The 24,719-nt window shown below is 34.3% G+C and overlaps 3 protein-coding genes across 3 annotated transcripts; 1 reads left to right on the forward strand and 2 right to left on the reverse strand.

The window, feature by feature from the left end:
• Positions 1–4: 4 nt before the first annotated feature.
• On the reverse strand, positions 5–14,756 carry LOC113234052. Its single transcript, XM_026469287.1, has 11 exons — positions 14,592–14,756; positions 13,224–13,288; positions 9,329–9,467; positions 7,927–8,028; positions 5,623–5,788; positions 5,217–5,368; positions 2,106–4,806; positions 1,502–2,029; positions 1,226–1,405; positions 866–1,117; positions 5–287 (listed from the first exon to the last, which is right to left on the reverse strand). Exons 1-11 carry the CDS (start codon positions 14,670–14,672, stop codon positions 85–87), a joined length of 4,569 nt encoding a protein of 1,522 aa, XP_026325072.1. The 5' UTR covers positions 14,673–14,756; the 3' UTR covers positions 5–84.
• A 4,355-nt stretch (positions 14,757–19,111) lies between these two features.
• Positions 19,112–20,943, forward strand: LOC113236716 (kelch-like protein 40). Its single transcript, XM_026472879.1, has 2 exons — positions 19,112–19,196; positions 19,471–20,943. The coding sequence occupies exon 2, from the start codon at positions 19,471–19,473 to the stop codon at positions 20,818–20,820; it is 1,350 nt and encodes a 449-aa protein (XP_026328664.1). The 5' UTR covers positions 19,112–19,196; the 3' UTR covers positions 20,821–20,943.
• A 1,198-nt stretch (positions 20,944–22,141) lies between these two features.
• LOC113234400 (peroxisomal N(1)-acetyl-spermine/spermidine oxidase-like) lies at positions 22,142–24,319 on the reverse strand. Its single transcript, XM_026469713.1, has 2 exons — positions 23,944–24,319; positions 22,142–23,726 (listed from the first exon to the last, which is right to left on the reverse strand). The coding sequence occupies exons 1-2, from the start codon at positions 24,237–24,239 to the stop codon at positions 22,421–22,423; spliced, it is 1,602 nt and encodes a 533-aa protein (XP_026325498.1). The 5' UTR covers positions 24,240–24,319; the 3' UTR covers positions 22,142–22,420.
• Positions 24,320–24,719: the final 400 nt, after the last annotated feature.

A 24,719-nucleotide genomic window follows, 5' to 3' on the forward strand; every position in this document is an offset into this window, starting at 1 on the left:
ACAGGAAATACGATGACAATGATGAATGATGTCACACGTGTCAGTACACTTGGTCACTACAATGTTTTACCAACACACTGACTTCTACTCAACCAGTGGTATATTGGATAAGACGGACTTCCAGATCTTCACAGGTTTTTCTTTCACAAAATTTTTGATAACACTCTTCATATCTTGAGAAATTGTTTGTGGGCACCAAGAGAGCAATGCTTGAACAACACGAGTCTGGTTATGCTTGCTTATTTGTATCAAACTTGTATATATTGCTTCCTGTATGGCGGACGAAGCTGTAACAACGGCTCATTATTTAATCAATGTAATATTGTAGAAAGTGTGGAAGAGTTAAAGTCTTCGCTTAAATAAACAGCTTGGCTAAAACAAAAACTATAAGCATTTAATTGTACTGTCGTGTTTTTCCATGTCAGAGCGGTATATGTGAGGAAAAATCTTTAGCTTACAGCTTACCAGCCGCGCTTAGTGTTTCACGTCGTACATTGTCCTTATAAAGCCAGGAACAAGATACGTCTTACCTTACAATTACCACCTGTGCAAACTGAATTATAATGCAATGGGAAAACTCTTCCTCAGATTATATAGTAGTTATTATGGTCATTCATTGAATGGCTAATTAAACAATAACTCACACATTCGCAACCTAGGGAAACCCTGTTACGCGGGTGCCAGAGACGCACATAGACAACCACAAATTACATCCAAACTCACGAGAGAAATAAATGTAGGCCATATAAATATTACGCCCGGCCCGGAAATCGAACCCGGGATCACTGCGTGGCAGTCCAGCATGTTAACCGTCTGGCCATGGGGGCAGTTCAACAATGATGCAACCACATAAATAGATACTTACGATTGCCTTTCAACATGTCAAGAAGCTCGTTGATTGTAATTTCACAATGGACTTTCATATCGGCTGGGTATGGCTTGAGCAGGGCTCCCAACACTGATATGCAGAACGCTTTTGTTCTTTCAAGGATATTTTCTTTTTCAATGAGGGGTTTGAGTATAGTTTTGATAATGTTGTTCTGGCACCAACGAGGTCCATGACGTTTAGCCAGTATTATTAGTGCTAATCTCAACATTTTTCTTTCGATAGGCGAGTCTGCAAAAGAATGCAAAGGTATCACGGTATTATTTTCAGTAATCGAAAAACATTTCATATTTTTTATTTTATGGTACAACAATATCAATAAGTAATAACATGTTTTACCTCTTAAGTCAACAATTGCCGACTTAAACATTTCCAAAATTCTGGGTTCATTCCACTCTGTAGTTTTATAGAAGTAGGTTTTAGCTAATATGTTCCTAATGTCTTGTACTCTATTATATTTATCCTCACATTTATAGAAGTGTAACAAATATATGCAGCAGGTAACCAGAGGGCTCTTTGCTGAAAAAATTATTTTAAAAAAAAGTATAACAAATGATACACAATAAATACATTATAGTACTCAGTTACAAATTTCAGAAATAAACATGAACTTACCCATCCCCATATGTGCCAGAGGCAAAATATGCATCCACACTTCCAGGCACTGTTTTATCAGTGGGTATGATTTGAACTGAATGCAGTACATTGCAGATATAAGGAAAAGTCTAAGACGACTCTTATCATCAATGTACCGGCAGACGACGGCGTAGAAATGCGACATGCTTTCAATTATTTCAAATTTGGGCGTCCGGTTTAGTCTGAACAATGCGTATTCTATATTCTTTAGAAGACAGTCATAAATATTTGGCCAAACTCGTTTAAGTTTATTCAAGAGATACAATAACACTTGTTCAGATTTTGACATTGATGGTGCTGGATGGACATTATCTTTGTTATACAATTCGTCCTTCCTACTTGGGTCAGATAGGTACTTCATTAAACCAGCTATGAAGTGTTTCTCTTTCAAATTACTTATATCTTCAACCAACTTATTCATTCCTTGAATACGGTCTCTTACAGGTAGTTTAATAATATGCTCAATGCTCTCTTCCAACTTCTTACTAATTGTATCAAGTACAGCATCTGAAAACAAAATATATTGTTATATGCATTGCACCTAAAAATATAAACACACAAAAATAATTTAAAAAATCAATACCTGGCAATTTCTTCATAGAATTTGTGGCGTGATTGAATCTATACTTTTCTATTGCTTTGCATATGATACTATTTCGCCGGTTATCTACTATACGAGTGTGACTTACGTAAGTATCATTTTCGATACTTTGTTTACAATTATTCTTTGGTTCCTCACTCGCCTCATGGAATATAACTTGATTGGAATGTTCATTTGATTGTTTTTCCAAAGATGTCACGAATATAATCGAATCTTTTTCGTTGGTGGTTGCATTAGTTTCAGTATAATCATTATTAATATTTTTATTATCTGCGTTATTGTCAAGTTTATTCTTGACATTAGATTGTTGCTTATTATTACGCAAATTCCTATTGGTTTCCTTTTCAGTATCATCAATAAGTGACTTCACTTTATCTCCATGTTTCATCTCATTACAAGTTGCTGAAGATGGATTAGCTACCATTTTATCGTTATTGTTTACAATGCTCGGCTGAAGAACAGCTGAACTACGCAATGTTCTCTTACTCTGTTTTGCTGGGATATCCTGAAGTTTTCGTTTACGACCCTTCCTTTTCAGCGGTGATGTATCGTTATCAATTTCATCGCAATCTTCTTGTGGAGCCTTTTTGTCCGATTGTTGTATCGAAGATAGGCGACTATTTGTACCACTACATATTAAAGTATTATCAGTGGATGTACTCTGATATCCCTGTAGCTGGGAAGGAACACCGTGCTGTTTTGTATCTGTGTCAGAAACTGAACTGCCTAGTTTCTGGCTTTCACGACTATTTGGAGAATCCGGCAGCTGATTAGAACTACGAAGTATTCTCCTACATTGTATTTCTGTTTTGTTTAAATGTTTATGCCGTCCTCGGCGTTCTGGAGAATTCACATTTTCAATATGTGTATCTTTGTTATTTGAAATTTCTTCTTCATCGCTTTTCTCCCTAGCCTCCTGAGAAGCTCGTCTTATACTCCCTCTGGTTTGTATTTTTATGTTCTCAGGGTCATTTTTAGATGGAGATTTGAGATCGGAACGTAAAACCACATTATCAGTATTTGATTTATTTGAATTATCTTCGTTTCTTTCTGTAGTTGATGAACTTCGCAAAATTGTCTTAGATCGTATGTCAGATTCCGCAGGTGAATTAACCTTGAGCGATTTTGCACCGCTCGATAACTGCACGGTATTTTTGAAGGTATTTATAATATTAGTATGCTCTTTTTGTAATTTCTGCACTTTTTCGCTTAATGAGGCCATAAATAAAGCTTCGTCTGACTTTATACTATTAATATTGTTATGATCAGGAAATGGACTATCAGGTAATGAAATTGATGACTTTCTTGTTCTAATACCGTAGGATTCTTTCTCATTTCCCGTTTCGCTAATTTTCCATGATGTGTTAGTCTGTTTGTTTGAAGACAATTCATTTTTCGATTGAGTTTTGTATTCATGTCCATTAGAATTTTTGGTTTCTTTACTAATTGAGGGCTTTGCATTGCCTTTTTCATAAATAACTTTTTGTTTAGAGCTCATCTGTTTCCAAATAAGCACTGCTTTAGCATAGGCTTCTTGTTGCTTCGATAAAACTGGCGATGATCTGCTATAAGGCGACAATTGCTTTGTCATACTGCGTAGTAATCTTTTAGGTGGACCCCCAAGCCTTCTAATTTTACTTTTAGGTAACATTCTCTTTCTCAGTTTATCAAGCTTACTTAGTTTTCTCGCCTTAGCCGTCTTTTTGCTGGCTTCACAATCCTTACACGAAGCAAATTGACCATTTTCAGTACATTCAACATTTGAAGAGTCTTGTTCTTCTGTTAGCGTCGCTAATAGCGTCTTGTCTGGCTCAAACAACAACACATCATCGTTGTTTACAGGCGGAGTAACATGATCCTCATAATCATCTAGATCTAGAGTAATATTATCGTCGTTGTCAATAGAACGCACTGGACTCGCACGATTTTCCATTTCAGCAATCTCTAAAGCAACAGTATCCTCAGCATTTATCTCATTTATTAATGATACACCCACATACTCATTAAACTCGTCATCCAAACCCATTCTTTGTACGAATCTCTTTAATTTCATCATTTCTTTCTTTATCAACACAATATTTGACTGAAGTTTCTTATTTTCATCGTTTAGTTTCGCAAGATCTGCACCCTCACATGATTCAAATATGGTGGACAGACTTCGATCTTCGACATCGCTTAATCTCGACGGAGACGTAGGCATTGGTGTTATCAAGCTGTGTTCAAATCGCATGTTCCGGAATATCAGTTCGATTTCCCTATCATTGTTACTTTCATGAACGTCATACTTTGCAATATTATCATTGTGAAATGTGGAGCTTGTCTGGCCAAATTTGTCAAATTTCAAAGAATCAGTGAACTTTATTGGACTGACCGCTTTATCTACTATGATTTTATGATTTGTCGAATTATCAGCAAAAGTTGTTTTGGGTTTCCTTGTTGGGCTTAAAGGTTCAAATCTAGGCGGACTTGTGCTTTTATCCATCAATTTCACTTTATTCTTCACATCTTCTACGTTTAAAGGACTGTCAGGGAAATATTCTGGTGGACTGGAGGCAATAGATGATCCTCTACCAGTATCAATACTACCTATGTCAATAGTCTCTAACTCAAATAAACCTTTCTTTATGTTATCTCCAAGATTTTCCAATTCCTTCACATTCACTTGAATTGCACAATTAAGGTCCTGTAAATTAAAACAAATTAACTTACATATAGAAAAAACGTTGAGAAGCTTTACACAAAAACGTAGCGAAGCTTTACACAAAAACTTATATTTAAACAACATGTTTGGATACGTATTTTGTGTTCTTATTGCTACAATATACGTCAAAAGGTTAGCTATCAGTAATTCGCAAGTTTCCAGAAATAACGTTTGCTCGAAACCTCGAAAGTAATTTTGAGTGGAAAATGTTTTTTCTTTTAAACCTAACTTAACCGAACCTAATCGTGTCTTTGCGATAAACATCCAACATGTCCTGAAAGAACAACGGTTTCGTTATAATTCGGTTTTCGGGGTAGGGAAAATTCGAACGTTATTTCGGAAAAAATAAATTAGAGTTTGTGATAGGTTACCACGTCAAAATCATACATTACCTGTAAATTGTTGTTATTGAGAAACTCTTTGGAATCAAATGGTGAAGTAACTGCACCATCTATTTCCTCGTCGCTGAAGATGTCATCATCTTTGTAGAGACTTGAATTCTTGTAGATTTCAAATTTTGCTTTTTTCTTCTGGCTCAGCTTTCCTGAAAAAAAAACAAACAAATTTTATGGAGTCCATTTCACATTTCATCAAGCACTTCTCATCTCATCAAAGATAAAGGTATTCAGTCAAGTTTGAACAAGAAACGACTGCAAGACCGTGGCATGGTAGTGGTACTGAAACCAAGGGAGCCCATTATTTCAACCCTTGAATTCTTGGGTCAAGTAACAGATGTCACATGTTCAAAATCACCTGTAAATTACATAATTTCGTATAACAATATTGCTTATAACTTACTTCTTTCAAATACGACGCTTGCAAAGATGGCTAGATGTTTCATAAAAACTTTTTTCTGCTTATTTAGTTCTGTGATCTTGTTTTGAAGATCTTTAAGCTTGTCTTTTTCTGAGATAAACTTTTTTCTCGTCGATAATATTGTTGTTTCATGTTCTTTTATTAGTGTCTGCAACATATTTAACATTGTTATTTAAAAAAATCAGATACTCGTACGTATGTACAATTAGTAGCAGTAAAGCTCCTTGTGAAAGAATTCGTCCAGGGATGTACTGCCACCTTACCTATTACTGCCGCCAAGCAGTAATGTGAGCGTTTTGGTTTCGAAGGGTAAGGGAGCTGGTGAAATTACAGGCAGTGTTGGGCAAAATTTAATTGTTCAGGCAATTAAAGATTGTCAATTAATTAATTGTCAATTGCGGAACAGCAATTAACAATCTAACAATTAATCAATCGTTAATCGGCGCATATCTACAATTAAGAATTAATCAATTTTCAATCTTTTCAATGTTTTTGATTAACAATTAAAACTGACAATTATGAAATTTATAGGGCATATGGGTGAGTGGGTGAGTGAGTGAGTGGGTGGCAGTGAGTGAAGGGGCGGGTGAGGGGGTAGGTAAGGTGGTGGGTTTGGTGGTGGGTTTGGTGGTGGGTTAGGGGTTGAGTTCAGGGGGGTGGGTTATGGGGTGGGTTCAGGGGTGGGTTAGGGGGGATGTTAGGGTGTGGGTTAGAGGGTGGGTTAGGAGTGGGGTCTGTGGTGGGTGTGTGGGTGGGTCACTCACCCACCCACTCAACCAAACCCCTAACCCACACAATTGCTTTTAAAACTTATTGCGACGTTGCAATTGATTTTAATTGAATTGATTTTTTAGTCTGAAATTTAATTAGTTAACGCCCAACATCATCAAACGTCATCTACATGCTCCTTGGTGAAGATAATAGTTGACTCTAGACTATAATTCCGAATTCACAATGTGACTATCAAGACTCGGCTTGTTTTATCTATTTTTCTTCATGAAAATGCGGAAAAATTATTGAAAATAATTAATAATATGTTTAAAAAAAAGTATGTAATAATAAAATCTATTAAAATTACATAATAGATTCTATTATTACATAGTTTTCTTTTTTTAACAGTCAAATTTCTCTGAATGTAAATAACATTAAGTACTTAAACATTATACTACGATAAGACGATTCGGAACATCAAAAAAGAGATGACATTATATAGTTCACATAGCGTTATCTCTTTCCTATTTTTAGTAAAGAATAGACAATATTGGGAAATCATTCGTTCCTTCAATCACTTTTGCAATAATTCATTACTTGGTTGACAGGTTCGTCATGGTACGAATATGAGTAATATTATAATAAGCTTACATTGAAATAAGATTGTTTTTGGTAAGGTTATAGTACGCCCCTAGATCGAATTATAAAACTTTGTTTTTTAATCGGTCAAAAATATATTTTTATTAAGTGACAACCCTGACGTCGAAAATTCGGATATTTGTTTTTTGGCTGATAATTACAATAATCCACGGTATTAGTTCATGATAATTTTAGGGTATGTAGAAGACAAGTAAAGCAACCAATGGTGTAAAAATCTCGTACGTCAATTACTGAAGTAAAAAAAATAAAAACGGGGAAAAAAAAATAAAAACGGGGAAAAACAAATAACCTCGTAACAAATGAACCTTTGTTGCTGCCGATTAGTTTAAAATGTATGTCATTTATGGTTTTATTGAACGATTAAGTCGGTTGCCCAATATTTTCCAAATATGATGAATTAAGATTTTTAATTCTCTGGACGAAAATTACCCCATTTTCAATTTTTTTTCTTTGAAACTATACATATATGTTATCACACCAGTGTTCTACTCTCGCATTTGTATTAGTTTAAACTATAGGAATCTGGCAGAAAAAGGGCATGTCATAAAATCGGGGTTTATAAAGTGACTCGTCTAATTTAAAAATTAATATTATATTTCAATTTTAAACTGACAAATGACAGTCTACCATTATGTGGTTATTAGTTTCTACATCTTGTGTACTGAATGTTATTTAGTTAAATATTGATATTTAAAATCCAAAATAGGATCAAACTTTGCCTTTTGAAACACACTCACAGGACAGTGATCTTAAGTAATCTCACATTTTACTGGTTTGATCTCATTGACGAGGTGCCAAGAATCCCCTAATTACTGGTTACTAGTTTACTGGTATATTCATTCCGATTTCGGAGTGATAAAGATATGGATCTTATATCTAGTAAAATAAAGCAAGTATTATCTATTGTTACAATACCTCAAGCTGATATGTATGAGACTGCATCGCTGCAATACGACTTTCGGAAATCATCACCTTTTCTACTAAGTCTTTGTTGGACTGTTGAAGCATTTCCAAATCCTGAAACAATTCGTTTAAGCATGTCAATCAATGTCATCAAGTACTTTATTTAACATGCAATATAATAAAAATTAAGAAAATACATATTAATAATAAAAAACATGTCAATGGGTCAATGCTCTATGAAAGACATAGCCCATTTTTTGTGTGGCATATCAGACTCTGCCACACAAACAAGTTCGATTATCTTTTTCGCGCAGATATGTGTGACATCTGAACGAAAAGGATAATTCTAAAATATTCAAGAAAAACACAATATGTGAAGCACAAATTATAAGAAACCAGCACCCTTGAATTGCATGTCATATGCCATTGCAAGCATTGCCCTCTGAACGTTGATAACAAACACTGCCCCCTTGCAGGTGGAGGCAGAGCAGGTTACGAGGAAGTTTCTATTTTGTCCATTTTATTTAACAAAAATTATTCCAACATTACTTATATGTTTCTAATGATTACATAGTTGGTTCCATTACTTGTGGAAATATGGGTCATCAAGTCACAAGCTGTAGATGAGTCAGACTAGTGCAAGATTATGGTTGATTGGACAAACTAAAGAAGACATACATGGAGAACAGCAGTGGGTGAAGTTGGGACGTGGATAACGATGTTGCTGACACTACTGAACATAGTTTTGTTTAAAATTTCAATACCTAACCAATCGTAACGATATTAGACATGATTCAGCCGCACATTACTGCTAATGATTTAGTACTTCCAAACAGCAACTAGCAGTGAGCTTTAATTAACTACAAACATGCAAATACAGTGAGTTGATTGGAATTCTCGCCGTATTACAATTTTTAGATTTTAAATTTAAATTCATAATAAAAAATAATGCTAAATCATTTAAAAATGTTCAAAAAACATCTGTTCAGTATTCTAGCAAATTGTATCTAAACAAGTTTTGCAAAATTGTCCCTAAATCGTATGCACTGCGCGAGGGCAGTCCGCCACTGCACAGACTGACACTTCATGAGAGACTAGGTAATAGAGCACTAAAATTGCGGCGAGTTCGGCCTCCCACCTCGTCCTTATGCGTAAGCTAGCGCACTAGGCAGGCGCGTGCGCAACGTTTGAGAAAGAACGAGCAACACTTTCTCTGTTCCTCCGGTGCAAGTCAAATGACCTTTGGATCAAGCAGGATCAGGTGATTGTGAAACGATGTTTACCGCAGTTAAATAAAAAAAATAAGAATTTAGGAAATTTGTTTTTGATTTATTTTTTTAGTGGTTTGGGTTTAGTTTCGGATATAGAATGACCTCAGCAAATATGGCGAGAATGCAAATCAACAAAAAATTACCTTTTCCAGTTGTGTACATTTTTGTTGTGATAATGCATTGTGTTCAACACTTATACGATGCTTCTCTTTGCTTTCTAACACCACTGCATTCAGATTACTTATTTCTTCTTGGCTTGCATGATATTTGTGTATGAGAGAACTGTAAACAATAATACAATAGTAGTAGTAAGGCTCCTTGAAAAAGAGATTGTCCAGGGAAGTACTGCCACCTTACCTATTTCTGCCGTCAAGCAGTAAAGGTGCTGGTGAAATTCTGCAATTGTGCCTGTGCACACAGTACTTGTGAACTTATGTCTCAGGGTGACGGGCGCAGTAATAATAGCTTTATAACTGTATAGCACATTCATTGCGTGAATCGCGGATAGTCATACAGTATCTGCGATTAAATCGCAAATAATAGATTACACCACAGTGTTGCAGTAGTGTTATCAGGGCTGTTGTTTGCAAAATTTACATTTTACAAGTTCGTCTTTTTTAATTAAAAATTGTAACTGCATATAATACTATTATATACGCCTAAATCCTAAAACTTCTTAGAATTCCTAATTCCTAGAATTTTTTTTTAACATAATTATAAATTATATAATATATAAATTTTCTTTAACAATAATATAATCTATTAAACATAATATCTGTATTATGTATTAAATACTATAATTATGTATATCCTCCTGAGACGCAGGACTCAAAAAATGGTTGTAAGTCCTCGATTTTTGGAACAATGCACAATGATGAAACGAAGACTTGAGAAAAATAATAAAAAAATTCTTTCCCCAGCACCAAAGTAAAAAAAGGGGGTATCACAGGTGATACAGCGGGTCTAACTCAGAATACAAAAAGGTTAAATGCACATGGTGTATGAATTTTGTCAAATTTTAAATATAGTGCTAAACTAATTTAATTTTTTATTTTGCTTTTTAAAGATAAATTTAAATATTTTTAGTTATTTCTGGGAATGATATTCATAAAAATATCGGTTAGCCTTGCTAGATAAGGATATTTAATATTCTTAATATTTTGGAAAAGTTAGTGTATTGCATCCACTAACTCGAGATTTAGACCGATTTGTTTTTGTACCTTCGACATATTTAGAGAGGTGTTGAGATCCAATCAACGGTCAAAAAACAGTCTTAAAAATACGAGGAACAGGTTCCACCAGCCTACGTATTAGGTTTGACGTCAGAGTTACAACATCTATAACTTCAGGCTCTAAATAACTTACAGGGTCACTGTGAGGTGGTTTAGTAATATAGAGCAAAGTAGATTGAAACAAAACTCCTGAAATGGCATTTGACCGCTATAGATTAAATATTTACTTCCTAGTGAATAGGACTACCTGCTCGTTAATTGCTAAATTCTAGTCTCTTTGGTTTTCTCTACAATATTCTTCAATCGCAGAAACAACTGGACGAATTTTTAAAAATTTGTATAAGTACTTCTTTCATTGCATGAGTAATCATCAACGACTATATTGGATCTCAATTAAAAGTATCTGGTACCTATAAGAGCTACTCTTGTTTCAGAAGCCAAAAATATGAGAATACCCAAAGTACCCATAGCCATTCACATGCCAATAAATATTTTCGTTTCTTCTTGGACTAGTATTTAAAGATCTTTCATTTTGGTTTAAGCTGCAATTATTTTTTTTTATTTATTAAATTTATTTTTCAATTTTAAAAAAATGTTAAATATTATAAATTTTTATTGAATTGATATTCAATTATTTTTTGTGAAATTACTCCACTACTTTGTTGTAATCATTAATATAAAGATCGAACACTCAGAAAAAATTCCTTCGATCCGGTCGGATTCGAACCGACGTCTTCTTGCATACCGTGTCAGACGCTATACCAACTAAGCCACGTTGGTTCGTTACCAACGGACCCAACGAATTTTTCTATGTGCTTGCGTGTCTTTGTATTTGCTTTTTCAATTTTTGTTAAATATTAATCAAATATTATCGATAAGACGTTGCTTAAAAAAATGACGGGTCGATATATTTGCAAAAATATTCGGGGGTAGGCACAGAGACTGAGTCAAGTAGTAGTGGATATTCAAATTATTCTTCCAATGAATTTTGGAAAACATATTTATCCTATTCCAAGGCTGCTGGTTGAAAGATCTTCTAGTCGTATTGACACGCGTAAGGAAAAAAAGCTGTTCATCGTCAAAAGAATTCCACTCATTTCCGTCAACTGACCGAGGAATGACCTCCTCTCGAATGTCTTCTTGCTACATTTATGTCTTCTTCTTTTTGAGAATATCTTTACACCCTGACTCATTTAAATTTACTAACATCACCTCTAATTCATCAACTGTCATCCCTATAAAGATGTATGTTTTAAGACTTGAGTGCCCAAAGTATCACCTACGATACCGAAAGAAATGGTTGAGAAAACTACTAAAAATGAATTTTATTTTTATGGTTCACATCAAAAATCAAAAGATTAACGTCCTTACTAATAAAAAAACACAACCTCGGTAATAAGTAACTGAATCAATATTTGCCTCTTCGAGAATTCGCCATGTCGGTATTTGCACAAAGGTTCAATTTCGATTAAGGATTCCCATTGTATACTCATGCGCCGATAAAAAATACCCACATTATTAGCAATCGTTAATGTCTTGAGAAATGCAACGTTATGTTAGATCAAACGAATGGTTTGAGATAGCGTGAAATAAAAAATATTAATGAAAGTATCATAGGTGATACTGGGGGTCTCAGGAGGATATTATTAATTGAACATGTCCCTATCATCTAAGTATTCATGTACTGTATAGTAACTTTTAGCCACTAAACATGTTTTTAATGCTTTTATAAATTTTATTTCGCTTGTTTCTGTTTTTATCATGTTTGGTAATTTGTTATAAATTTTAATTGACATTGCAAACGGACTCGATGAATGCAATGTTAATCGCGAGGGTTGTAGTATTAATCTGTCTTTGTGTCGGAAGGAATATTTAGTCGGAATGTCTTCGCGCTTTGTAAATAAATTGAAATTTTTTCTGACGAACTTACACATGTTTCCAGGATGTATATAAAGTAAGAATTTTGTGTTGTTGGAAGAAAGTTTTGCAACTGTCGGTCTGTTTTATATTTACGAGAATTCTTACAAGCTTTTTCTGAAGAGTAAACAGGATTGATGTATCTGTACTGTTACCCCACAGGATGACACCGTAACTTAGCCAAGCATAAGCGTACGAATAGTGGATTATGATTCATCTTATTTGCACCACATCTAAGTTACTTTTTTGTCTAATTTGGGTGCGTTCGTAAACTATTTACGATTTACAATAACAAATACATATAGTTGGATTCCCTCATACAAAAAATGTAACCATCTGGCAACACTACACAATATTGATTCGCTATCATTGTCATATTGTATGCAAAACTACAAAACAGCAGAATAACAGGTTTTCTGACAACAGTTTACAATAACAGTTGTTGAAACGCATAACAGTTTAGTTAATTATTGACAAACAGCTGTTTTTGCCACGTCTATGTAATACCAATTTATATTTAGTACTAAATAGATGACCTCTATGTCCTGAAAGTTGGTACTGTGGGCATAAGATGAGCAGGTCTTAAGTTCAATACCTCAGTACATTTTGGGAAATTAACATTTATACGTCAGTTGTCATCTGGGTGTTCTAGTAAGGGCTCCAGAGTGAATTCCGTTATTCTGGTCTAGTTCGAGGCAGACAATTGGTGTGGTAGTCTGGCGTGTTTAAATTTATTATTTGTTCTATTGCATATAATATGTATATTGTGCTCAAAGGCTCTTAATATTAGTATAGTTTCAAATAAGTTAAGCAAATTTTACTACGTAAGTTCTGAAGTTTTGACGGTTCTGGAGATATCATGGTAATTTACTTGTAATTTGAGACATACCTGGTATGTATAATTCTCTTCTTCAGGTTGGCTATTTGGTGGAGCTTTTCTGGTTTATTTGGAAACTGAAATTAACAAGAGTTGCAAGTTATTTATAAAAAAATTTATATTTAACTAAACATAATTTTTTTAAATATAAAAAATATATTTATAAAAGAAATTTCATATGAATCTAAAATAAAAATTAATTCTAGAAACTTGCAAGTAATTGGCAAACTTTTAAAAAGAATTCTAGGCTTGGCAAACTAACCATCATTTAAAGCAATACATTGATCAACTAAAGCACATAAATCGACTTCATTTGTTTCAACATAATTTGGAGTGATGTTTTTCAATTTTATCGTTCTTTTTACATTTTCCAGCAATATAAATACAAAAAAATGAAATAATATGTCTACTCACAAAAAATAAAATCATATTTAAGTATGTGATTAAGTCAGCCAAACCTACACATACATATAAAATTAAGATGACAGCAGTAAGAAGCTACCATGAAAAAATTAACAAAGGGTGATTAACCAACCAACAAGGTCAACCGTGACCATGGGACCTGTAAAGGGCCCGAAACATCGGTTTGTTTGAAACAACAGATATATGCGATTTAAATCCGGAAAAATAGTTTCATTTCCAATGTTAATTTTAGCCTATTACTAATAATAAGTAAAAAATTTTTTTATAAAAACCTTTCATACAATAATCAGAGTATACTTACTTAAATTTTAAAGTTTTACACATAGAGCGCATAATATCTACCATGTGAAATCCTGGAATTGTTGTATTGCACTATGTTGCATTCATTTTTATATTTTACTTTGGTATTGCATTCACAAAAAGGTTTTGTAGTCTTAAATATAGTCTAGTAAATATATCACTATTATATATTGAATTTCCGCCTTTTATTTTTACACATTTTGGGATTTCACTCTACGTGTATAGGTAACGTGAAGTTTAGGTAATTATACTCTGTGTTACAATGTCTGTTTGTGATAAATAGACAGAAGACTTTTATGTATAATGGCTAGAGGTTAACAGTTACAATTCAAATTACTCTATACAGCAAATTCTGCAATTATACATTTACACTTATCTGGCGACACACGTGAGCAGTGAATAGCGTCTATCTATTGATTGGCAACCTATGATAAAGTACCTAGGCTTCATCTAGACATCTATCTACTAAAGTACATCCATCGATTGGTTATGATTGCAATTGTGCACGCACATAGTCTCAAGACATTTCGTACATGCCGAAAGCGAATCAATATGCATTTTTATGTTGAAAATAATGTACGTTTAAATCAGAGTCATAAAAATTTCACAAATAAAACAAGACTAAATATCATTCGGTAATAATAACCTAAAACTCACATCATAATTGGGTGTATGTCCTGTTTGTCGTAGTAAACTGAGATCAAAATCTTGAACTAAATCTTCAAAAGAAGCAGTCATGGTTATACTGAAATAGCACAGCTTAATTAAGGTAAAACACCACGAATAATCAACATTTTTACTGAGGAAATTATCACAAAACCCGGCGCGCGAACACAAGGCAGAGACATTTATTTCCCCCCTCGCGCTCCCTCCCTGCACCCTCTGCACGAACGAACAAATAAATACGCCGAATCAATACATCGAACGAATGAATGTTGGATGAAAAGCCAAAAAAAAAAGGAAAAAATGTTGTGTCGTTTCTAAAAATCTTATCTGCAACTTTCTTTCGAAATGAAATACAGTGAAGATACGATATATACTGTTTTATTTATTTTATTGTTTTAAGAAAAAAGTATACATAAATAATGTAAAACACCGTTGAACCCTACTTGGGTTTGTCTCGATGCCATTCATTCCTTGTTACGAACAAACCAATACAAAATATTTACAAAAAAAATCTTATACGTAGGTAGACATTGTTTTTGGCATAAATTTGTAAAACAGTGAAGATAACAAAATATTTTATTATGCGACTAGACACTGAGCGAACCGTCCGGAAACCGGTTTGTTAACAAATGTACAGGACGCCTCAAAAACAAATGTTAGCACATTAAGTAAAGAATAAGTTTTTACAAGTTTAATTTTGCAGTACAATAGTATAACTTGACTCGCCCATCGCATGTACAAGTACAGCATGTACTCCATAGATCATACACTATTGTAACTAGTACAGCCTTGGCAAAAAAGAGTATGGATTTAATGAGGGCGCCTAGATCAAATATGTGGCAACCCGATATACTACGACGAAAAATGTTTAGATACTTGTTATTTTTATTTATTGTTAAAGGCTTTTAGCGCCCAGACACACGACCCGAAAACTTTCTTGGTAGGCAACAACATTTAAATTTCTCGGAATAATACAACCGCACGTTGTCCACGCGGTCGCCAAGTGGACGAAAGCTAAGCCAGCCTCGTATGAAATTCTCCACACTCTTCTCTTATTTCCAAAATGGGATGAACCCAAAATCATCTCACCTCTTTTTTTTCTTCTTTGCATTATTTTTATAAGTAATAATGCAATAACAACTTGTTTCTTTGTAGTTAAACTTCGCATAATTTTAGTAACTGGACGAACCCAAGTCTGCAAGCAGCAATGTGGTGAAGTTTTTGTTTCTTGAAAATTCTGAATTTAATATGTAAATTCTAAATAAATAAAGCTTATTTTGTTATAACAGTTCGGTCTCTAAACACGTGAACTCCGTCACCGGGTCACGGCCGCGCAGCGGCGACATATTCGCGTCAAATAAACGCGCCCTTAGAGTTAATTTTCAATTACCATCAGACTCGATCCATCCACAGTAACAACATAATATGATCCCTCACAGAATTATTTGTTTTTATAATTTAAATGACCTTTTTCCTTCTTACTAAGGGAGATTCGAGCAGGTTTAAAAATTATAATAAAATAAATAGGATAAAAGGGAAAATGAACCATTTATTGTTTGTACAATTTATTCTAATAAAACTAAATAACAATTAATTTTTTTTTAATAAATACTAATTTTCGAACAATATCGCGGTTTTTTTTAAATTTTAAATCAATCAGATTCCAAAACACTTTCATCGGGATATCCCACCCCAGAAAACTCTATTTTATCTTGGCTAGACGTTCCGGCTGTTGCCAAACAACCTCATCTGAATCACATGAATCTGAAGTGGTCTCGCTACTGCTCTCATCTTTGACGTTACCAATTTTTCAACCAATTTTTCAATGTCGTCATACATAGTCATACCCCTTTCATAATACTCTTTTTCAATTTTAATAACATGTTGGCATGAATTTTTCCAATCTTCAGCAGTAATCGCTTGGAATGCTTGTTCAGCTGCCATCTGTCGGTATAAAAATATTATTGATTATCAGTTCAACTTAATAACATTAAGAAAAACGAATTATGAACTAGATCCCTACCTTTATGTCAATGGACCCTACATTGACAGAGGCAATTATATGTTTTGCATTCCCCATATCAATTCAATAGGATTGAGGTCACAATGATATGGAGGCAGCCGTACCACAGTGTGACCATGATCCCCCAATATTTGGTCAATTTCATAAAGGGCCTCTGGTTTGTGGCGTTTTACAAGCATTAACAATTCAGGTTTACGCATAATTTAATCAAATTGTATATTGTTTTGTAGCAACCACAGCTTTACATCAGCAACTTTTGTTGCACTGGTTGGGGCCTTATTCATGACTACCGAATGGTAAGGAGCATTGTCCATAACAATAATGGAAGGCTCTGTCAAATTGGGAATTAATTTCTCGGTAACCCACTTAGTGAAATTTGCTCTATTCATTTAAGAATGGTAATCTTCATTCTTGTTTGTGCCACTGAAAATTAATAGTGCATTTGGAACAAACCCCTTTTCACTCCCAGCATGCACAATAATATATCTTTTGCCTTTAGATATATTGTGTCGCACTCCACTAACTTCAATTGATTGCCAACATTTTTTAAGCTTGTAAGATGAGTGTATGTAGCTTTCATCCAAAAAAATAATTTGTTTTTGGAGTTCTTGAGGCCAATTTCTATTATGCATTATAATTTTTAAATATTGTTCCCTCTTTGCTGCTATATTAGGCTTCTCCATTAGTGCCGATCTGTCTGTTTTACATTTTTTGTAAGAGAAATCCAGAGAATGTAATATCTTTAGAATAATAACGAATAGAATGATAGTTTCATATCAAACGAACTGTCACAAGTGAGGCAAAAATCAAATTCATGTAGGCTAGTTTTAGTAGTAGGTTAATTTTCGGTTTTAGTGAATATTTATATAAAAATAGAAGTTGAAACGCGTTACTTCCTTGTGGAATATGATGTTAGTATCTATTTTATGTTTGTCTGACGTATTTGTACACTCATTTACCGCACATTTCGTTATTTTTAGCTAAAATTCTTGACCTGTTCGCGGTGCAAGTTGACCTTGAGCACTGAAGGCCCGCCCGCTCGTGTAGGCCCTTTTGGCGCGCTTCAATTTGCCTCACTTAGCGTGTGCGGACTAGGTTTCTATGCGTTATTATTCTAAGGTAATATCTTTCTTAGATGTTCACGGCTTCCATTAAATCCCAAATCTTCTTTAACTACAGGTAATAAATTTCATAGTGTAGGCACCTGAGAAAAAAAATAAAAAGTTTTTGTTTATTACATAATACTGTTTTTTTATTGAAGAAAGTGGCATTAATATAAAATATAATACATGCCTGTTTTTTTACCGTGTAGAAGAAATGAACCTTTTGTCTAATTGCGTAGAGGTCAAAATCATCGAGATCTTTCTTTGGTCGACCTTTCCTATGTTTAACAGGTGTAGAAAACACGCCATTATTTTTTTCACCTTCTTCAACAATTTTTGTTATGGTATTGACAGATTTACCTAAAATAAATTACCAAACATACACAAATATACAAAATCACCAATTTATTTGAATTTTAAGTCTTGAAAGAATCAAAAATATTAAGTCAACTTATAAATGATACGTAAACATAACCTTAGTTACTATTTTGTCAACTAAACACAAAAACTCGTTAATTGTATATTATAAGTAGTGCAACGTGCGTAATTCGACATGTAGAACGTAATAATAATTGAATAATTTGCATAAATACCTGTCATATCAGCTGTTCTCTGATAAACATTTTAATTTCAGACAAAATTTGTCCCGCTTGAGATTCAGCCAAACATCGTAAAAAAGCCTTGGTATATCACTGTTCTACCACTACTACGAATCGTTTTGTTCATTTTAAATAACAAAACAAGCAACAACCGTACGAGAATTTACAGAACTTCGTATAAAATTACTCAACGCAAACAGCAATAACACAAAAGCTACTGGTTATTTGACACCACTGACATTTTTAATAGTGTTGCCACAAATATCTTTTTTTAGTTCCAGTTTTCACCACGTCATACTCTTTTTTGCCAAGCTGTATAATACTCTTATCTATGGTCTGTAGTACTAAGTAGTCTGTGTATTCGTAGTAACTCTTATTAGTTTGTGGTGTATTCGCTCTGGGCCTTTTGGAGGGAAGTCTCGTTGTTTCTCGTCGTTTATTTTGACTTTCAATTATTTTGTGAAATCTAGTTTAAAGTGGAATAGGGCAGTGCTATTGTGCCTTAATCGAAAATTAAAACGCGAAATTATACGAATCTCGAACTAAAATATCCTTATCGGCCTGTTCTAAGGAATCCCGAGTCAATCCAAGCACGCCACCTCAAATTGCCATCTCTTTGTGGCGGCCATATTTACAAAAAACATAATTAAACGAAGACGTGGCTCAAAGGACTTGTATCCAAGCCAAAATTATTAATAAAAAAAACTAAGTAAAGTAGTCTGTGATTAATTTTTTGTTTGCAAACATCGATCGAAAACGACGACGACGTTTAATAAATTAAATAAAGCCAACATTTCGCAGTAACGATTCCGTGGCTTAGTAGAAGAGTTCACTATTCGACGACGCAACGTTATTTTACCTGGTATACAAGGTACGATGTTACGTTTTAAATATCATTTATAGCTTTGCATTGTAAATAGTCGAGCTTCATCCATCCTGTGCCCCAGATCAAGTTCAAGGTTGTTTGGACCAGTTTAATATATACCTGTAGATCAATGCTAGGACATTGACACTTGGATTAATAGTTGTTCCTTAAAACTACGGAAAGTATTGTATTTTTCAATTATGAAATAAAAAAGAAACACTTCTCTGGAAGGCACTGTTAAAATTGTGTAGTTTTCTATTAAATTATTGTTTGTTTTCAGATGGTTTATTTGCACAATGAAACAAGTCGGACTAGTCTGTACGACCGTGTCAAAAAGCTGCTCGTCTCATATGAATGGAGCGATTGCTGCTTCTCTGTATCTGGTAAAGAATTTAAAGCACATAAATTAATTTTGTGCATCAGCAGTCCTGTTTTTGAGGCCATGTTCTACGGCCCACTATCATCAAGTGACTGCATAGTTGTACCTGACATTGAACCAGATATTTTTCAACAATTGTTGAATTTTATTTACACTGACAAAGTTGAATTAAGGTCAATAGAAGAAGCTCTAGAACTGCTTTATGCAGCAAAAAAATACTTGCTCAATGAATTGACTGACATGTGTATTACATATGTTAAAGACCACATCAGTATTGACAACATTATAACAATACTTAACTACCCGGAGTACCTGCAAGATGATGATGTGATACCAACCGCTAGAACATTGTTCTGTCAACATGCTGAGTATTTACTACAAGAAAACAAAACGGAAATGTCTCCACATTGCCTCAAATCGGTTCTTGAATCTAATGCACTTAATGTAAAGGAAAAAGATCTTATTAAGCATATTTTTGCTTGGACTGCACTATACTGTAAACAAAATGATATGCCTATAACACTCAAAGCTAGGCGTGACGTGTTAATAAAAAATGACATATTTAAATCCTTGCGATTTCTATCAATGTCTCTGGAAGAACTTGATGAAGTAGTTTTAGATGAAAATAATATTCTAGTGCCATCTGAAATAGATCGCCTTAAAGAAGCTATAAAAGGTACAAAGGTTTTGAAAGAGGAGGATGAGATTGGGACGTTGGGAAGTGTTTACTCCGACCGATACATTTTGAAATTGCAGTGGAAACTATGTCATCGCAAACCATTGAAATCTGTAGCACCTATTTCTATAGATGCCAACAACTTCACTATATGCTGTAAGGTAAAAGCAAACAAATCAGTATTCATAACATCGCTCTGCATACCAACTAGAATGGCACCAGTATTCAATTTTCGAAATAACACTGCCAAAGTTTACTCTGAACAAATCTCCGTCTCTGTAATTTCAGAATCTGATAATAAAGTTATTAAGTTTACTAATTACATGAACACAGTGGAATATGATTCTATGATTAATATAGAATTATCTGAACCATGTGTGATTAAGAAAGACAAGTGGTACAAAATTGAATTTGCATGGCATCATAATAGGTGTCTATCTTATCCATATGCTGTGCAATGCAGGGATAGGTACTTCAAAGATTACAGGCTTTTGTTTGAGTTTGAAGATTTATCATTGAACTCAGGAAACTGTGGTCTTGGCAGTTATCTAGCTGGTCTCAAATATTGCTTGTAATATTAATATGATCTTGAGATTTCTATTGCCAATTTTAAAAGTTAAGGTAATTTTAAGTTTTATATATAACATCTGTAACATGCGTTTTATCTAATTGATACAAATTATAAAAAGTTATATGAACCACATTTTTATTACAAATATTGTGATTTTTAATAGTAAAATAATTGCAATATTTTTTTTTTTTTGGTAGTTATAAACGTAAATTACTGGGTGTGAAATAAAGTACTTATGTGGGCAGTTAGATTTAGGGATAAATTCAACATTGAGTCTATAATACAGGAAGAAGATGGTGAAAATCTCTTAGAGAGACTTATACCAAGTGACAGAATTTAGAATACTATGCTATGATGTATAAATATGGTATTGTATGTTTATGTACAGTGGTGGATAGTTAATTAGGGACATTTTTAGTATAAGATGTTAAGAAACCGTCTAATTAGCTGACCACCATTGTACATGATTGTATTTTTCCTGTAATGCTGAAACATAAAATGTTCAATCTTGTAATAACTTATATTTCTGTATAGTTTTTGTTTGACTAATAATTATTTTATTCCAGTTGAAACATAAACAACAAATCCATTGAATAAAACAGTCAAGTCATATCTATACTATTATGTTAAATAAACAAAGTGCCAAGGCAACAAGTTGCGTATACTGTGTTGTTATATATTGTTATTGTAAGTGGTGATGATGATGTCATACTAACAAGTTGACTAGATCACTATTATTATTACTTATACAGCACAGTATGTACATGATACTCACTAAATTGATTAACAAACAGGAAAATTTAGGTAGGTATAATATCGTTGAGCATATTTATTATATGTATTTGTGTTTGTATAAACTGATATAAGGACTTACAACGGAAAATATATTTAATACGTGTTTGAGGTAGATGGAATATATTTTTATGCTAATATTGCTCTGTCCATCTATCTACGAAATGTTGAACTGATTTAGATGCAGTTTTTCCTTAATAACTAAGGATTTTATGAGAAACGTCACGAGACGCTGCTGTGAATTTTAAAACATAAATAATTTAGTTATGTCGTTCTTTGGACACTCGATTTATGACTCTCACACTTTGTCAGACTAAATCCGAAAGCTGACTTAGATAATGGTATATAGTTTCAAATCTTCAATCATACAATATGTATACCAATTATTTATAAGTAACAACTTCAGTATTCTAAAATGAGACAAGAACTTCTGAAAGTTGTTTGTGAAACATCAGTGTATTGATGTTGGTTATGCTTGTGGCCATTTACAGTGCCATTTCATGGTTATTTTTCAAATCATATTCTACTTGTAAATACACTGTAGATGAGAGTTATGTTAACGCATGTGGTCCCTGTTTTATTTCTACATGTTTCGTAGTTGAGAAACTTTTATTAACTAGTTCAAATACACCAAAAGGTTTAAATAATTTATTTTACAATTTAAATAAAACAAACATACAGAGTTGTTTTCTTTTTATTCAAAATGAACCAAAAACAATAAAGGAGTTGTAAAATTTCAAATCTTCCAAAAGTACTTTGTAATACAGACACACACGCCTTTTCTTACACATAAATCAACTAACGTCTGTGCACTATGTGCAAGGTGGCCCTTCGAATTTCTTTGTTAGCAAAACTATACGTTCAGCTTCACGAATGCCGCTAAGTCTCGCGCCATGAACAGTTGCAAAATATCCCGGTACGGTGGCTTCTCCTGCAAACATTAACTTAGGCGGCTCAGCGTCACAGGGACCAGGCACAGGAGTTCCTAATTCACATTGATGACTAACGGTAGAGCAACAACTCATGTAAGAGTACGCTCCACAAAAATGTGGATCAGACGCCCATCGTGATCGTAGCATCATTTCTGGATATGGAAGACACGGATTTCCAGTAAATCTCCGAAGCAATTGCGTTATGCCTTCGGCGACATCGCTTTCAGACATCGATTCCATCATAGCTGCTTCTTGACCAGAAATCCAAGCGCATAACACGTGTTTACTTCCTGGCATTTCGTCTATAGAACACACCCCTCGAGTCCAATCACATCTACAAGCGAGTTCCTCAGCCGACCAACCAAGCTTAAGGCTACCTTCGTGACATACCCAGAATGGCTCTGCATATTCAAGGAATATTTTATCACTGAGTCCGTACCCCAAGTTACAAATTGCATCTAATTTGCATACCGGAAGTGGCGGTGAAAATAATTTATCCGCTTGACACTTAAGACATCCTAGCGATAAGGTAATAATAATATAATCGCCGCACATTTCTTCGCCGTCGCAGCATTTTACCATTACTCGACCAGGGCCTGTCGCACCCGTACCCCACCGGATCACACTTACAGGCTTACTGTATCGTATGGTGTTTTCCGGAAGTCCACGCAATAAAGGTGCGACTACACCTACGAATCCCAAAGGAACTCGAACGTTTCCACCCGGAAGTTCAATATAGCTTCCGTATTGATCGGCGCTTACAAGCGATAAATCGTCTCCACATCTATTACGTAGAAGATTTGTCAATCCAAACATAACTCGAGCCGCGTCATATCTTTGGTCTTCGGGGAAATTGTGTAGCTCCTGTTGAATACGTAATCCAAGAAAATTTAGTAAAGTCCCGTGACATCGTTCTCCACCCAGTCTAAACAAATTTGCCGCTTGCTGCTCTATTTGTCGAAAGGTATGGTAGGCTGTGATTGTTACAGGAAAATCGACTGCACGTCCCTCACTAGTACAAAACAAGCCACGCGATGGGTCAAGTCTAGGTAAAGGTGATTGTAGTAGTCTGTCATTTGATGCCAGGGTATAGACAGAGTTGGGTAAACAAGCACCATAAATCCACTCCGCTCCCATCTCAATAACTGAATCTCCAAGCCAGCATGAATGTATTCTTCCCCCCGGTCTGGAAGAACAAAATAAATTGAGTATAGTCTAAATATTGTTAATTTTAAGAATAATACCTACCAACTCCCTCTTCAATTTATAAAATCGCGTAAGTCGTACCTTACATAAAAAGATTCGTGGTACACACAGGTTTTTTTTCTTGTAAAGTAGAATCTGACACAAATAATTTATAATAGGTACTTTTACTTCAAAACTCCAAACCTTACAAATTTTACCTCTCTTTAGCCTCCAAAACGACAAAATTGCGGATACCGCATTGTGTGAGACGATGGGCTGCAGATAGACCTGCGATGCCAGCACCGACAATAATGACACGGGGCTCTTTAACATTAGGCCTAATGCTGCTGGAGTCCATTATACAGTATTCTTGGCCTGAAGAAACCGCGGTACTCTTTCCTCGGTGCATGAACGCCAGGGCCATTACGCCCCCATCTTTTGGTTCGATACATTTCAAAGTGAAACGGACACCACCTTGGAGCAATATCTTTACACGTGATAATTTCATCCTCATTGGTGAACACCAATTAAAATACGTTAATAAATAGCAAAAATGCCATCTATAAAATTTACATTTCTCACACCAAATTTTGAAAAAGCGTGTTGCATTCAGTTCGACAGTTGACAAGATCAATCATCTTTGCGACGATTTTATTCTTTTTACTGTCTTTTATTTTTTAAAGGTTGGTTACAGTTTGTCTGCTCTATCTTTTACAGATCAAATAGAGTAATGCAGTGCAGTATGGTAAGCTGCATACCTACTACCTCATGGACGTACTAAATGTACTACGTACTACCTTGACGTTAGCGGAACCATCAATTATGTATCATTTAAGTATCGATGAAGCTATATCCTTTTAAAACTAATTTTACTATTACTGATAGGATTTCATTCGCTGGCTCGGTATAATAATAAAAAGAAAATAGTACAGTTTCTTATTTATTTTATTTTAATTCGCTATGGGGCAAGAAACATACAATAGTAATTATAAAC

Source organism: Hyposmocoma kahamanoa, unplaced genomic scaffold (genome assembly GCF_003589595.1).
Source record: "Hyposmocoma kahamanoa isolate Upper Pololo Valley unplaced genomic scaffold, ASM358959v1 102, whole genome shotgun sequence".
Classification (NCBI taxonomy): Eukaryota; Metazoa; Arthropoda; class Insecta; order Lepidoptera; family Cosmopterigidae; genus Hyposmocoma; species Hyposmocoma kahamanoa.

What these genes read in the sequence shown, in the direction of transcription:
- LOC113234052 (XM_026469287.1), bottom strand. Translation starts at nt 14,672, where the DNA reads ATGACTGCTTCTTTTGAAGATTTAGTTCAAGATTTTGATCTCAGTTTA. An exon ending in TCAATAACAACAATTTACAG is followed by an intron (nt 4,807 to 5,216) that starts GTAATGTATGAT and finishes TTTAATTTACAG; the next exon opens with GACCTTAATTGTGCAATTCA. An exon ending in TTCTATGAAGAAATTGCCAG is followed by an intron (nt 2,030 to 2,105) that starts GTATTGATTTTT and finishes TTTTGTTTTCAG; the next exon opens with ATGCTGTACTTGATACAATT.
- LOC113236716 (XM_026472879.1), top strand. Translation starts at nt 19,471, where the DNA reads ATGGTTTATTTGCACAATGAAACAAGTCGGACTAGTCTGTACGACCGT.
- LOC113234400 (XM_026469713.1), bottom strand. Translation starts at nt 24,239, where the DNA reads ATGAGGATGAAATTATCACGTGTAAAGATATTGCTCCAAGGTGGTGTC. An exon ending in GTTTTGGAGGCTAAAGAGAG is followed by an intron (nt 23,727 to 23,943) that starts GTAAAATTTGTA and finishes TTGTTCTTCCAG; the next exon opens with ACCGGGGGGAAGAATACATT.